General features: G+C 36.6%; 1 protein-coding gene across 1 annotated transcript in view; it reads right to left on the bottom strand.

Moving 5' to 3' along the window:
* Nucleotides 1-13251, bottom strand: part of LOC110098624 (probable histone acetyltransferase type B catalytic subunit) — a 74560-nt gene extending 61309 nt beyond the window's left edge. Inside the window, exons 1-3 of the mRNA XM_020825503.2 lie at nucleotides 13050-13251; nucleotides 1474-1515; nucleotides 438-547 (exon numbers count right to left, since the gene is read on the bottom strand). Coding sequence (XP_020681162.1) covers nucleotides 438-547; nucleotides 1474-1515; nucleotides 13050-13125 — 228 coding nt within the window. The 5' untranslated portion in view covers nucleotides 13126-13251. The remainder of the gene's footprint in view (nucleotides 1-437; nucleotides 548-1473; nucleotides 1516-13049) is intronic.
* Nucleotides 13252-16144: the final 2893 nt, after the last annotated feature.

The raw sequence follows: 16144 nt of genomic DNA, 5'->3' as shown, positions 1-16144 counted from the left end.
AAATAAATCAAAATCAGAGAGGTCAACTTGCTTTCCATAGCATAAATAAGGCAAAACCAAAGAGAGGAATCTATCTACTGCAAGAAACCAAAGTTGGGTACCTTTATTTGCTTCATAAGTCACTAAGTCACCTCAAAAAGAACTATCTGAACCTTTTTCTATCTGCTCTAGCATCTTATTGTGGACTCACACCGTAACAATAAGAGATTAACATCTGATTACTCATCAATGATGAACTCAAGATTGGCAGACTAAAGGTCAGCAATGCAGTAGTAGCCCAACAGATTACGGAGCATTAAACAAAATGAAGCCCTTTTGTAACTTCAGGACGTAAATTACATCTAGGTGGAACCTTAAAGTTGGCAGCTTAAAGTGTTGTAAGGCCCCATACATACAGGTTGCCAAGCTTGAAAGAAAAGGATAGAAACATTCCATACCATTAAGTCTTTGTAGCCATATATCTTGCCATCTTCACCAAAAAACTGATTAAGGTCCATTGGGTCGATACAAAAGCCATCTTTTGCACCTACTTCATCTTTACTGCTCACTGCAATCCAATGAATTAATAACGCATAACCAAAAACGTAAGACCAATACTAATAATTGCTAAAGAGATCCGATTTCCTATGTAAAATATATCTAATTGCTTAATATATCATGAGAACAATCACTTTAACATGATGTTTAAAGTAACTATTTCGGTTAAACGAGAACATACCCACATTAAACACCAACTAGCTATATTATGAGGTAAATTGAGCTCGAGACATACAGCTAAAGGAACCTCTCTTGCCAAGAAAGATAATTGAAAACAGTAGTTTTGCACAGCGTCAAAAAAAAAACTAGAATGGACGCTAATTCCTGTCATTTTTGCAGAATTGACAAAAATCGATAAAAAAATCATTTTTTTCTACAGTCACACGACTTGGATTCGGCTGACAATATTATATTTGAGATAAAACTCTTTAATTGGATTTTCCTGATTATACTTTGTTCATAAGTAGATTCCTTACTTTAATAATACCTGGCACCTCTTTTTGTTCACATTTTAATGGTTTTTAGCGGGAGATGTAAATTGTGGTAACGGGAACAAAATTCTGGAAGGAGCGCTGCTCACACTATTACAAAGTGGGCTCAGCCCATTAATAAAAGCCCTAAAAACAGTATAGTTTCAAGCTTTGGGATACAAGCTACAACAAACAAACATATACTTGATCAACATAATCAAGAAATCAAGTAAAAAAAAGGCAGAAAAAGAAATGCTGCTTCTAGAATTTAACGTGAATGATGAATCATGGAGAAGCTCAAAACTCGTAAAACATACTGTGATTAAACGAACATAATATATTGCAGCTTTTTAGGTGAAGCCATAAAACAAATACTTACGTATGTAAGTCAAATAATGACAAACCAAAATCATCTACCTTAAAGAAAATGAGGAATAGAAAAACTAAAAAGAAAATAAGCACGTACCAAGGAATATCTTAATGCACTTATTTGCCTCCACACCTTCATCTACATTAAAACAAATAAAATAGCAATGATAACATCAGTGACCCGTCAAATAAAAAATAATGATAGGAGAAATACTATGGAAGAAAGAAACAAGGTCAAAGAATGACCCCTAACAAGGTCAAAGAATGACCCCTACGCCTACTACCGTAAAACAATATTAGCCAAGCACAACTAAATAAACATTATAGGTCATAAATAGAATAAAAGGCCAAAGTAGCAAAAATGGAAAACACCCTTTAATATCATAAATGATAATACCTTCGCTTTTGCATTAGAGTTTTCAGATGCCATAATCTCTGCCGAATACAAGGGTAGCTAGTCAATAAAGAGACAACAATGTACCCATGGCATGAGTGATGCGGACATCCGACGGTGAACGATATTCAAAGGTAAGTTGAAGATCAACGGCCGAGATCACTCCGTTTTATTTTAGTTTATTAATTGTATTTTGATTTAATTTTGCATTTTTCCTTTTTTACCCTTTTTTATTTAAGTCTTGTCATATATAAGACCACTTGGGCAAATTTGTCTTTTAGTTTCTTTTGAGGCTTATATATAGAGGCTCCTTCTCTTGTATTAGGTATGATGGAATTATAATAACAATTTCTGTTCTACACTTGTATTCTTTTGGGAGGACGTTAGTAAGATTCCTATGGGAAGGAATCAGAGTTTTCACCAGCCGCAGGATGGGTCCGGGCTCGTGGCTTGAAGTCCCTTGGAGAAGGGCAACATATCACGCATCAATATTCGGAAGAGTACAAGGCTCACGGTTTTATCCTCATCTTTTTGTTTCTTTATTTTTGTTCCTTCTTGTGGTTCCTATTCGTCATCTCCATCCTCTCCCTACTTCCACCAAACCAGCCTTAGCTCCACCACTAGCCCTTCCCCCGCCGAACCCAAGTCCACCAACCTTCCTTAGCCGCCGACCACGATAACTTCCCAACCTTGATTTCCAATTCAAATTGCCACCTAATTATTTTCCTAAAATATCCAAGCATAGGTTAGGAAATTTTTATTTTGAATTCAAAATTATTTGAATTTCAAAAATTTCTTTCCTATTCCTTAAACCTAATTTAGGAAACCTCCTTAATTCTCCCTAAGTTTGAAATTAAATTCAAATGTAATTCCTTAATCACATTAATTGCTTGCCCCTACAATTAATCCACCCGGACCCCTTTTCCTCTTCTCATAGTCGGCCCTTTCCCCCCTCTTGCTCTTGATTGAAGCCTACTTTCATTTTCCAAACAAGCTCATTTGGGAAGCTTTGATATTATTTATTCAATTCAATTTTGAATTTTGAATGAATCAAATCCCAATTAATTCCCTCCACTTATGGCCGGCCCCTCCCCTTTCCATATTCCGTCTCCAATTAATTCCCGTCCATTAATTAATTCTCTAATTGGATATCCCATTATGGGAATTAATTAATTCAAATTTCAAATTTCCCCCACCCCCATACCCCGTTCTACATCAGTTTTGGTATCAGAGCATGATTGCCCGGGATGTAAACTCGACGAAGTCGAGCTCTTTTCCACCCCGGGAGAATGATGTGAACATTCGACGGTGGACAATATTCAGAGGTAAGTGGAAGATCAACAGCCAAGATCACTCCATTTTATTTTAGTTTATTAATTGTATTTTGATTTAATTTTGCATTTTTCCCTTTTTACCCTTTTTTATTTAAGAGTCTTATCTTATGTAAGACCAAGGGGTAAATTTGTCTTTTAGTTTCTTTTGAGGCCTATATATAGAGGCTCCTCTTGTATTAGGTATGATGGAATTAAAATAAAAATTTGTGTTATGCACTTGTGTTCTTTTGGGAGGAAGTTAGTGAGATTCCTATGGGAAGGAATCAGAGTTTTCATCAGCTGCAGGATAGGTCCGGGCTCGTAGCTTGAAATCCCTTGGAGAAGGGCAACGTATCACCCGTTAGTCTTCTAAAGAGTCCAAGGCTCGCGGTTTTATATTTTATCTTTTTTTTTCTTCCTTCTTATGGTTCCTATTCGCCATCTCCATCCTCTCCCTACTTCCACCAAACCGGCCTTACCTCCACCACTAGCCCTTCCCCCACCGAACCCAAGTCCACCAGCCATCCTTAGCCGCCGGCCATCATAACTTCCCAACCTTGATTTCCAATTCAAATTGCCACCTAATTAGTTTCCTGAAACATCCAAGCATAGGTTAGGAAAGTTTTTATTTTGAATTAAAATTATTTGAATTTCAAAAATTTCTTTCCTATTCCTTAAACCTAATTTAGGAAACCTCCTTAATTCTCTCTAAATCTGAAATTAAATTCAAATTTAATTCCTTAATCACATTAATTGCTTGCCCCCACAATTAATCCACCTAGACCCCATTTCCTCTTCCCATAGCCGGCCCCTTCCTACCCGCCACCCTTGGATGTAGGCAAAGGGGGGTCAAAATATTTTTGGTTGTCATTTTGGTGAGCTTCTATGACCTCTACTAAATTCAGCTCATTAATGTCTTTATGACTACTTTTTAAGCTCATAAATTGAGTATTTATATTTGTTCATTCCCCCCTCTCTAAAGGTTCTTTGGCTTCCCCACCTAGTTCCCATTTCCATGGCTTGCTTTCCCCTTTCCTTGGCCCTTCGGTTTCCTCCTTGGCTCCCCCATCCCACGGCTGGTTCCTTCCCCCTTGGCTGCCTTTTGTGATTCCCTGTGAAGCCCATTCCTCCCGCTTTGACTGCCTTTTCCGGTCCCCTAGCTGCCTGTTCCGGTTGGCTGCTGTTTCGGTTCTCTTTGGCTGCTATTCTGATTCCCTTTAGCTGTTGTTTCTGGTTCCCTAGGCTGCCTTTTTTTGGTTTTTTTGTGTGGTTGGTTGGGTGTTGTTCTGGACTGACTGTTGGTCTTCCATTTCCCCTAATTTAAGATTTATTTAGAGGTGATTTTAAAGACTATTTGGCTGCCCCTTTTCCCCTATAAATATGAGATGTTTTGTAACAAAAAAAAGAGATTAAGATGTGATTTTTGGAGTCAAAAACCTGAAGATTTTTCTCCCTTCTTTGGAAAAGCTTGCGAGCTTGTTCCATGCTTCCTCTCCCTCTAGGAAAGCTTGCGAGCTTGTCCTCTCTTCGTCTTGTGCTTCTAACCTCTTTCTTGTCTCCGCAAGTTTGACGCCACTTGTATCTTTCTTCTCAAGGAAATGCAAGTTTATGTTTTTATTATATAAGTTTGCATGTGTCATTTCAAGTTGTCAAAGTTATGATGTGTCTTTCGATTTAAAGTTTTAAGCGTCCTTTTATATTATAAACGGTGTATTTTTTGAGTATTTTCTTATTGCCTAGGAAATCTAGTAATATGCTTGCAAAAATTTGGGTCTCCCCATATTTTTGCTTTTATCACCCTTTTCCCCCCTCTTGCTCTTGATTTAAGCCTACTTTCCTTTTCCATACAACCTCACTTGAGAATCTTTGATATTATTTATTCAATTCAATTTTGAATTTTGAATGAATTACTAAAATAGATTGATCTATTTTAGGAAAGTCTTTAAATCAAATCCCAATTAATTCCCTCCACTTTTAGTCGGCCCCTCCCCTTTCCATATTCCATCTCCAATTAATTCCCCTCCATTAATTAATTCTCTAATTGGATATCCCAATATGGGAATTAATTAATTCAAATTTCAAATTTGCCCCACCCCCATACCCATACCCCGTTCTACATCAAAGAGTACCGCAACACTCAAGCAAATCATGCAAAAAATAGGATTAGGCTCCACTTCATTTAGGAGGACAAATCAAAGCAGATGATGATTACAAACACTTTTGCTTGAGAGAGTTTTTATTGGCCTTTCTAAACAAAGTGGAAGATAACCTCATCTACATATGAATTTGTTTGGAGAATGCATCTTTAATTAAATTGCAGCCAACAAATTTATGAGCAAAAGCTTGAAACCTATGCGACGCCCCGTGCAATTATCGCAACACTCCTGCTAACTTTTGGACCATTTTTATTTTATTTTCCTTAGTGGCTCTGTAAATATGATATTGAGTTTTAATTTGGAAGTTGCTTCCGTAGTTATATAAATTGAATTTTGGTTGGATGTTTTATATGATCTTCTAAAAAGTGAAGTTGTATTAAATGTTTGAAAGGAAAAATGTTTATGTTATGAACGTTACACTCCACCGTACTATTTAGGTGTACTGTGGGGCGTTACAAAAACATTCAAAACAGTGCAAAATTATTGCCAAAATGACCATCTTGTTGCAAGAAATCCAACAAAATCAAAATAATATTGAATTTGAACTGGTGCAAGGCAACCATCCAACCTAGCCAATATGTAGGCCAAATGGGGCCCAGCTAAATTGGTCAGCTTGTTTAACAATCCCTCATTGATAACACAACTTGCAAGTAAAAGTCGGGAAATAAGAGTGAACTTCACCATGATTGCAGTCACCATATCGAGCATGTCCTAAGATGCCACCAAACCAGTCCTTGCCTTTTTTTGCCATAAGCAATATACTAGAGCTATCTGATCACACCTATGCACACTCGTTATTATGCAAATCATCTGATAACTCGCCAACTTTATAGAACAATTGCGACCTCACTAGACATTTGTTTCGTAAGCCCTTTACAATACATGATTGTTCCCGAAATGGTAAACATTTTGATATTAAAATAGCAATGTATTGGCACCATTTCAAGTAATGTCAAATTTAAAATATAAATCTTCTTAAGAAATCCCCTAATTAAAGTATACAAATATACCTCAATTCAGTTAATTTGAGGCATTATGAATAAGGGACCATCCTGGAGATCCTAGAGAATTCTAGAGCACAAGGAATCAACTAAAAGGTACTTAAATCCTCAAGGAATCTCTACAAGCCATCCTTGTCTCATTCAAAATTTGCAAGACAAGCTGACATGCATTGTAGCCATCTCATTCAAAACTTATGCAGCAACTACCTAGTGCAACAACCATCACCTTTAAGACCTACACTATATCCTGCTTGGAGAATAACCATTATTGTCTCCAAAAACTAAAGTGCAGCACAGCTGACATCATAGTTGTCTTCTTCAAAATATGTGTTGCAGCATCGCTTGCATCGCAACGATATCTTTTAAAAACTAGGCCATAACATCACCTGCATCATAACAATCTCTTTCAAGACATGCATCATAGCTATCCCTCTTAAGACCTACATTACAACCTCACTTATGCCACAACCATATCCCTTAAGACCTACAATGCAACCCCACTTATGTCATCTTTGCCGTCACATCCAAACCTAGGTTGCAAAGTCTTTTGTGTTGCAACCCTCATTCTTCCAAACCTGCATCATAATCTCATTTGCTCTTAAATAATCTCTTCAAGACTTATACCACTAAATCACTTGCATTGTAACACCTCCTTTTACACCATTGTTAAGGTTGCCTTCTTCTGAACTTTCACCGCAACCACGCTTACACCATAATCAACTCCTTCAAATATTTTATGCAACCTAACCTTTACCGCAATTATCTCCTTTATAACCTATGTCACAACAATACTTGCAACGCAACCATTTCCTTCAAAATGTGATGTAGTTATCTCTCTTGACAGACGTTGAACCCCACTTAGATCGTTGTCAGCACAAACATATTAGCGTCATAGCTATATTTGCTACAAACCTAACATAACCTCACTTACACTTAAATCATCTTGTTCAAATCCTACATCACAACCTCACTCACCTTACAACCACCTCCTAAATTTGCATGTCACATCCATCTTCTCCAAGACCAGCACCACATGCAGATCTAAATCATGGTGTCACCATTCCAAATATGCATCACAATGATGTCCTTCAAACCCTATACCACAACCTAGCTTTTATCATAATAGTGTTCTACAAGATCTACGTCACAACCTTGCTTATTATGACAATCGTAAGTGCTAAAGGCCTACATTAAAACCACGATCGCATTTTTATAATCCCCTTCATGAGATGCACAATGATGTGCTCGACACAAACTTATCTTATAATCATCTCCAATGAGACATCCTCTATCGCAATCTTCAACCATCATTGCACTAAGTCAACATGCGTTCATGCAGCGTTCTTTCATTTTATACATCCATAATATTCATAGTTGATGAATGTAAAAATATACTTTATTTCCCTAGGCTTTGCCTTTTCTAATTGTTAAAAGACATCTTGCACTGGATTTCCTCCAATTACTCATATATAAGATACTTTACTATATTTTTTTACAAATAATGAATGTTGTTCAAGTGGGCTAGGCCCTGTGGGCATTCCCTTCTATGAGTTTTCCATTAAGAAAAACAAAACGTATGCCACTTTCTTTTTTATTTGGCTACAAGTATATGATGTCAAAAAAAGCTAAGGAGATCAAGATCTATTTTCACTGCAAATCAATTTCTCTCATGCAACAATTCGGTGTTATTTGTAGGAAATATTCCCAATTTTATTGAGCAACGACCACAAGAAGGACCTCATTGCCCTCTCTTTTCCTACTCGTCCTTTGATGAACGATGATAAACATCAAGATTACTGTTGTCCATCAAAGTATACAATGTGCATTGTCATCAACACAAGAGGCAACATGATGAGAGTTGATAGTAGGGTTTAGATCACTGATGTGATCAGAAAATGAGACTCTTCTAAGATAATTAGAAGAGTAAGGCTTAAGTTGATGGAGTTAATTTAAATAGCATGATGAGAGTTGATAGTAGGGTTTAGATCACTGATGTGATCAGAAAATGAGACTCTTCTAAGATAATTAGAAGAGTAAGGCTTAAGTTGATGGAGTTAATTTAAATAGAGAATCAAGTTTATAAAGTTTTAGCTGGTAGGCCAACACTTCTTTGCAATCTGTCCAAAATTGGAAACACAATCTTCTACCTAATGGTTCTTCCAATCCAGAACTCCAAATCTAATTAATTTGTACTTGATTTGTAGGTGAGAATGTCTACTTTAATTCTGAGATTTTGATAAGGGATGAGAAGGAACTGATAGGGCTAATGTGCTCTGTAAGTAGAGTTCATAAGTTCTGTCCAGAACAAACCAAGGTTAGGAATTTGGTTGTGGTTTACTATGAATTAGGTGGAATCCAAGATTTCCACTTGAAATAAATCAAGGACTTCCCCAAAACAATATCCAGAGGCTTCTGAGATTTTTTATGGAGTTTTAAAACTATTTTTTTTTAAACTGGAAACAAGTTACAGAATTGAAACAGCAAATTAGACTATAGCTAAATTATTTATCAAAATTTTAACAAGAAAATCCCAAAATAAATTTAAGGTTGTTGTATTATAGGATATGTACTAAAGATTTGGATATTGTGTGGGAATTTTATGGGGTTTTAGGATGGTAAAATGCTGGCAATAGTGAATTAGTCTAATAAAACTAGAAAATCTGGCCAAGCCTCAAAATGGGGATTTGACTTCGATTTTGAGGCATGGAAAATGATTTGAATTTTTCTAAGATGGAGTACAAACAAGAGAACACAATGACAGAAGATTGCAAAAAAATCCATGATGCACCGACACTTCTCCTCAAATAAACATGCATTATCAGACATGTATCTGACATGACACACGTTCGTTATGCATCTAACACATGTCGAAAACTTGTCCAATTAAAAAAATATTGAATAAAAATTGGACACGTTTGTCTTAGATATTTTATATTTTTTTAAATATAATTTCTTGCATTTAAAATTTTTATTTATTTAAAATATAAAAACTAAATTTCTTATTTCCTATCCACAACATCAAATTAATCCCCGCACTCAATGCCCCATTCTTCGAATATTTTCATTTTCATTTCTCTTTAGCGGTCATGATTTTGATTTCACAACAATGCTCGAAGTCATCTCAACATTAACATGCAACATGGTTACAACATCGACATTCAACATGGTTACAACATCGACATTTCAAAATCATCTCAACATTAAAGTCTGACATTGTCTTGACATTTCTGCTCGATGCTAGCAATTTCTACAACCAAAACTTAACAACTCATCCTTGTCCGATGTCCTCTTAACATTGACGACCAACACCCTCTCAACATTGACAAGAGATATGGTCTTGACATTGACGCCCGATACTTACAGCATAACATTGATACCCGACTCTCAACAACATTGTCGTTTCCTCTCTCGATGTCTGATACACGGCATCGACGTCCGACTCTCGACATCTTAATATTAATCATTTTAAAATAAATTCTAGTTAAATGACTTATTATTTCTAAATTATTTTTAATATTATACTTATTCAATTTTTATATACTATTTTTAAAATATAAAAACTATAATATTATGTCAAACCCATGTGCGTGTCTGTGCATCATAAATAAAAATTAAAATCATACTCACTAAAGTAGAGGTTCAAGAGGATCACCAAAACCCCTTGGGAGGGGCCAACCCCATGCTTGGGCACGGGCACTAGTTAACACCTATAAACACCCCAATTCTCACATGCAAACTTGCATGGTGAAACCCTATGTCTTAACCATGACTTACACTTAATACATTAAACACCAACAAAGTAAAATACAATCTCTTCAAATCAAAATAATACAAACAACATGCATATGAAATTACATAAAAGCATAACACCAAATGCATAAAAACATAGAATGATGTAAATTCTCATGATTTCTTCACGGCTTCAAGTTCATGGGCTCTTGCTTTTTCTATGATGATAGGACCACCTCCATGTGCTACATCACAACTAACATCATCATTTGATGCTGTTAATATCGCATTCCTCAATGATGCCAAATCATATACCTTAGTGACACCAAATCACACCCCTCGGTGATGCCAAATTGCATCCCTTGCTAGCATAAACCACATCAATCATCGACATCAAGCCACTTACACCCTGTCAAGTAGCTTTACAGTTCTCTCCATATTACATTACATTGCTCACTCCTACTCAAGCAACTTCATTGTTCGCCCCATAGTTGCCATCACTTGATCCTCACAAGAAGCTTCATCACTTGTTATATAATATGTTGTGCCACTTAACTTCAGGCAGCTTTGTAGTGAACAACATCATTCACTCCTCCTAGGACAACTTCATCACCTACTCCATAAATGGTTGCATTGCTTGATCCACCTAGACAAAATCGTCACCTACTTCATAACCAGTCGTATGGCTCGCTCCTCCACAAAACAACTTCATTGATCACTTCGTTAAAACTTCATGCAATACAATCACTAAACCTAGAGCAAAATCTAATATGGTACGGGATCTTCATTAGTCGCTCCAAACCCATAGCCATAATGAATGTTTTTAACAATTTTTACCACTCTACCGACATGTTTATTTAAATCTCTTTCAATAAATACTCTTTTCTTCAAGAGATGTTCTTTGTATTAATCCTCCTAAATTATTTCAAAATTTTAATTTTTAACACATATCCAAACCTGCAAGAGAAACATAAACACATATAATATTAATAATCTTAACATCAACAATAATCTTTAAAGCTATAATTTAATCTTTAATTCTATTAATTTCTATAATATTAATCTTCAAATTGTTATCTATAATCTCACATACACCATTTCTAGTAAGACTACTATATGAATAGTATAGTTTAAATCATAAATTATCAATCTTTTTAGCCTTCTCTCCAACCTATTTAGTTTCATGAATATATAAAATATTTATCTTCATATGAATCATAATATATTTTAATTTCATTAATTTGCTTGTAAGAGAATATATATTTCAAAATCTTATTCTACTTATAATTTTATGGACTAGCTTCTTCGCCCACATCCATCCATGGTGTGTGAACCCTTGCTTAAAAATACACCCGGAAGCTGGTGTAGCAACCCTTACACACTTCTCGATATATTTAGGCCATATAATGCATCAATTCCAAGGAATGCTAGAGCATTACAATGTATTAAAAGATTTACATCATGATTGTTTGACAAGTTTTATGTTGGCTATCAACTACTTAACGCAAAATATCCAAGACTTGGGACCTGACAAAATCAAGACATGTTATGAAAAAATATGTTATTTGACTGATAGTAGGTAATTAGGTCTATTAAATTGTTGTAAGGTTATTAGTGGGTCATTAGGTTTACTTCTTTGCTATAAATAATCTTCTTTAATTATGAGCATTTACAACTGTCCAATCCCTTCTTCCCCTCACTACCTGGAGTTTCAGGCTACTTATCTTGTAATTGTTGTTAATATTCATATTTAGGGGTTGTTTGGTTGCAAATAGAATTTATTTGAAGAAGGATTTAGTAAATCTTATAAACCTGAATTTAATATACCTTGAGGCTATTAAATCTTGAAAAACTATTTGGCATGGCAAAGATTAATTACGCTTATATCTTGATACGTTGTTTGGCTATTTACTTTAGGATTTAAGTTTGTTGACTCAAATAAGATTTTAATAATATCAAATTGCTTGCTAATATTTATAATTGATTAATATTAATTATAAGATTAATTATATAATCTACAAATGATTTTATGTTACTAACTCCTTAGAGCACAAGAGAGTTTATTTGTATATTAATTAAATTAATTAAATCATACTTATTGAATATTAATATCCAGAATAATTATAAATTAATTATCTATTAATCTAATTAAACATAAAAAAAGTTTTATTTAATCTCTAAATGAAGACCTAAATATCATCATTGAGGGTGACATAAAAAATGAAGATATAAAAGAAACTTATTTGCAATTGATTAGTATCTAATCAGATGGTTCTCTAAATTATATTATTGTAGCCTACAAAGAGATAAAATTGCAAAAACAAGAAAGCTAAAGGACAATGGAGTTGGGAGATGCTTAGGCGGCATTCTTCTCATTCTTCCCTACCACTGCCAACCTATATCTATAATTTCTCTTCTCTTTGGTCTTTGTCTATGCTCTTTTAAAACCTTAGGTCCATCTAGGGTTTTTTTTTTTCCTCATTACCATTTTTTCATTGCTACTTTGACTTCAAATGAAGTAGAGTTTTAATTGTGCTTCTCGTTAGGTTATGTCTTCCTTCGCTCTCTCTTTTTCAAGGAGACCACGTCTACAACTTTGAAGCCATGGGCCTTGAGCTCAGCTTTGGCCAGCTTAAGCGGACAGAAGAACAAGCCATTGCCCTACATTTCTCCTATGCTTCAGATTCCCTGAATCCTATAAACCAACCAACCCAGACTTAGTCAATCTAGTATTTAGGACAAAATGGAAAACAATGGATTTCAGATTCTGTAGGATTAAAGCTGTCATTTTTGTTGTCTGGCAGGATTAAAGCTAAATGCTGCTCAAATCCAGCATCTAAACAGCCCCTTGATGTTTTTTCCACGATTTTACATTTTTACTCGTATCAGCATGTAACGACCAAGAGCATCATCAATAGATAGTGCGCAATATCAAATAACACTGAAAAAACAATTCCCCAGTCTTGTAAGTACAAGTTTTGGAAATAGTGACGAAAAAACAATATACAGTTGCAGATACCCTAGAACTAGAGCAAAGAAGAAAGAGCATGAAAAATAAGGCACTTTGCCGGACAAGGTACCAGTCTTCGCAAAGCCGACCAGCCGCCTCTTCTTTGCTTCCCTCGCAGTTTCACCAGACTTCTGCTTGAGCGCCATTACCCTGGCCAAGAATCAGCTTCAAACGTGTAAAACCGACCTCGAAGATCTCAGCTATCCGCTAATATGATTTCTAGGGTTTCTGAATTAACTTAATGGCCCAACAGAGAGGCGGGAGATTTGGGCGAGGTGCTTAGCTTTATAAAAAAAAAACTGAACCGAATTCGTTCGCGTCTCGAGCGACACGGTAAAATCGTTGACGTGCATGTAAAATTGATCTGAATTTATTATGGAAATAAAAATACATCTCTTATTTATTTTTTGTAAATATATTTAAATTTTATTTTGGAATTGTTGCGGGCTAGAACATACGTGGCGATAGAATTGTAATTATACATCTTAGCGTTGCACGGATATATAGCTCACACACAGAGAACACAAGATTTTTTACTTGAAAAATCTAAAAAAGAGGAAAACCACAAGGCTTAACCCAGTTGAAAATGTTTCACTAGAATTTAAGTTGAGTACAATGGGTTGACTCGTCCTTGAGGGCGATCAGATTACAAATGTCAACCGTATGGTTGAAGTCTACTGTTAAAATATGGCGTCACTTGAAAGTTGGGGCATCAGTTAGTAGTATGATAGTGACTTGGCAAAACTCTCACATCAGTTGATGGTCTGGCAGAGTTTAGAGCCTCAAGTAGTGTCTGGCGAAAGTGAGAGTCTCAGGTGGTGGTGGCGCTAGAGGAATGGCCTCAAGTAGTGTCTAGCGAAGGCGAGGGCCTCAGGTTGTGGTCGAACGACTCCGGCGGTGGGTATGGTTAGAGCCTTGATCTGGAGTGGCATGGTTAGTTTATAGATTTCTGGAGTGGCATGGTTAGTAAATAGGTGATAGATCAAGGATAAATGAGGAGTGGTTAGATGGACAACTGATGTTGAATCCCTTGATCATGAATCGTTGATGGACATTTGAATGTTTTAGTGATGTTGGAATTTAGTTATCTTGGGCTCGTTGGATTCGTCTCATCGAGCCGCTCGATTCCACTATAAGCATGTTATGTTTGGAAACTGTTTGGTAATCCAATTTGTTGTTTGAACCTTCCAACAGCGCTTATAACACTTGATTTGGACCCATTTGGACTCAGATTGGGTTGGATTTAGTGTCGTTGGGTTCGTATTCTCGAGACACTCAGTTCGATTATAAGTTTGATGAAATCAGAGTTTGGATAGTCCCAATTTTAATTTTAGAAGTTTCCAACTTAATTTTGCATCTAGATTCGTGCCCGATCAAGATAAAATTTTGATGATGTATTAGTTGCCCCCTATTTTCGGATGTCAAATCTCCAGAAGTCTGAAAATATGTGTCGCATCCTGTGGGGTATTTCTTGGGTGATATAAAATTCTAGAGCATAGAGGTCTCAAATGGCCTTCAAAGTGCCAAAATGGAATCCGGAACGTCGAAGAACGGTTCCTGAGACTCCAAAAACATGCAATTTGGCCTTTTCGGACCCAAATTTGACCAAAACATATTATATAAACTATAATTTAAATAAAAAAATAGAGATTGTTATATCAATTTTTCATTGGTGGATGAGTGGTAAAACTTTTGTCGTTCATGCCCAAGGTCTTGGGTTTGAATCTTGCTGAAGGCAATGATTTTTTATGGTTTTGACGTGGCAGCGACACGAAGGACGCGGTGATGACATGTCAGTGACACCTAGGATGGGATTGATGATGTGGCATTGACATTCAGGACTTATCGATGATGTGATAGTAATATGCAGGATGAATCACTGACGTGGCAGTGGCATGTAGGACGGATTGCTGATGTGATTGTGATACGTATGACAGATCGATGACATGGCAATGACACATATGATGGATCGATGATGTGGCAATACCACGTAGGGCGAATTGATGATATGGCATCCATGACTTATTAGGTTGTGGCTGACATGGCCATAACACACAGATCGTGGTTGACGTGTCACCCATAACCTATTGGGTCGTGGATGATAAGGCCACGACATGTAGGATCATGGGTGACAAGGCCATGACACGCTGATCGTGGCTTACATGTCAGCCAAGATCTATTGGGTTGTGAATGATGTGGCAATGACATGTAGGATTGTAGCTGACATGGTCATAACATATAGGGCTTATGGCTGACATGGAATGACGTGGATGATGACGTGGCACCCAAAAAATTTTTAAAGGCCAAAATCCCCTTCTTTAACTATAAATAGCCCCCCCTTGGGCTTTGAATATTACACATTCTCTTTTCTCTCCCTTCTTTCAATTGAGGCCTTCCCTTGGTTCTGTACGGGTGACATCCCTCGTCCAAGCCCAAGGCCCCTCTCTATGCAAGAAGGACCGGAGATCCCCCATTCCCCCTTTAACGCCCTTCCTTACATAGGAGAAATATCAGGTGACCGCCTTCCATCGAGAGATCCTGTGATCAGGGAAACCACATCGCACCATATAATTACGAGCGGAGGCCAAATAAGAAAATGAGGGTAGATGAGGCAGCATCGACTGTTACGAGTGACTTCCTCATCCTTTTCCGCAAGAATTTTCATTTCCTAAATGATGTGGTGATGATTATCCCTAAGAGGTCTGATCGGGATGGTCTTCCTCCTCCTGAGTACTTGACTGTTTTTTAGATCAGCTTACGAGCGTGGTTACACTTTCCACCTCCTGCTAAGTTGATCAAAATTTTATGGCGATGTGGGGTGAACCTACCCAATTTTCATTTATAGTCATATCGGTGATTGTGGGATTTATTGTGCTCTTTAGGGATTGAGGAGCTATTATAATTAATGCCTGAGCACCATTTATGGATAGGTCAATTTACTAGTGACATTCATAGGTGTGTAATATTCAGATCCAAATGGTTGGATTTGCATACCCGTGATCCTTTAAAGAGCTGGGCCAGTGCATTTTTCTTTATGAAAAATGATTGGGGCCTGATAGAGAAGTGGGGGAAGATGAAGGATCTGTCAGCCCCTCTACATGTCGGGAAGAAGACATAATGAGGAACATCAAGGTTCTAGACATCAAACATCTTCTATATAAGGTT

Source organism: Dendrobium catenatum, unplaced genomic scaffold (genome assembly GCF_001605985.2).
Source record: "Dendrobium catenatum unplaced genomic scaffold, ASM160598v2 fragScaff_scaffold_1410, whole genome shotgun sequence".
NCBI lineage: Eukaryota > Viridiplantae > Streptophyta > Magnoliopsida > Asparagales > Orchidaceae > Dendrobium > Dendrobium catenatum.
The sequence above is the reverse complement of the archived record's forward strand: the minus strand, read 5'-3'. Positions and strand labels throughout refer to the sequence as shown.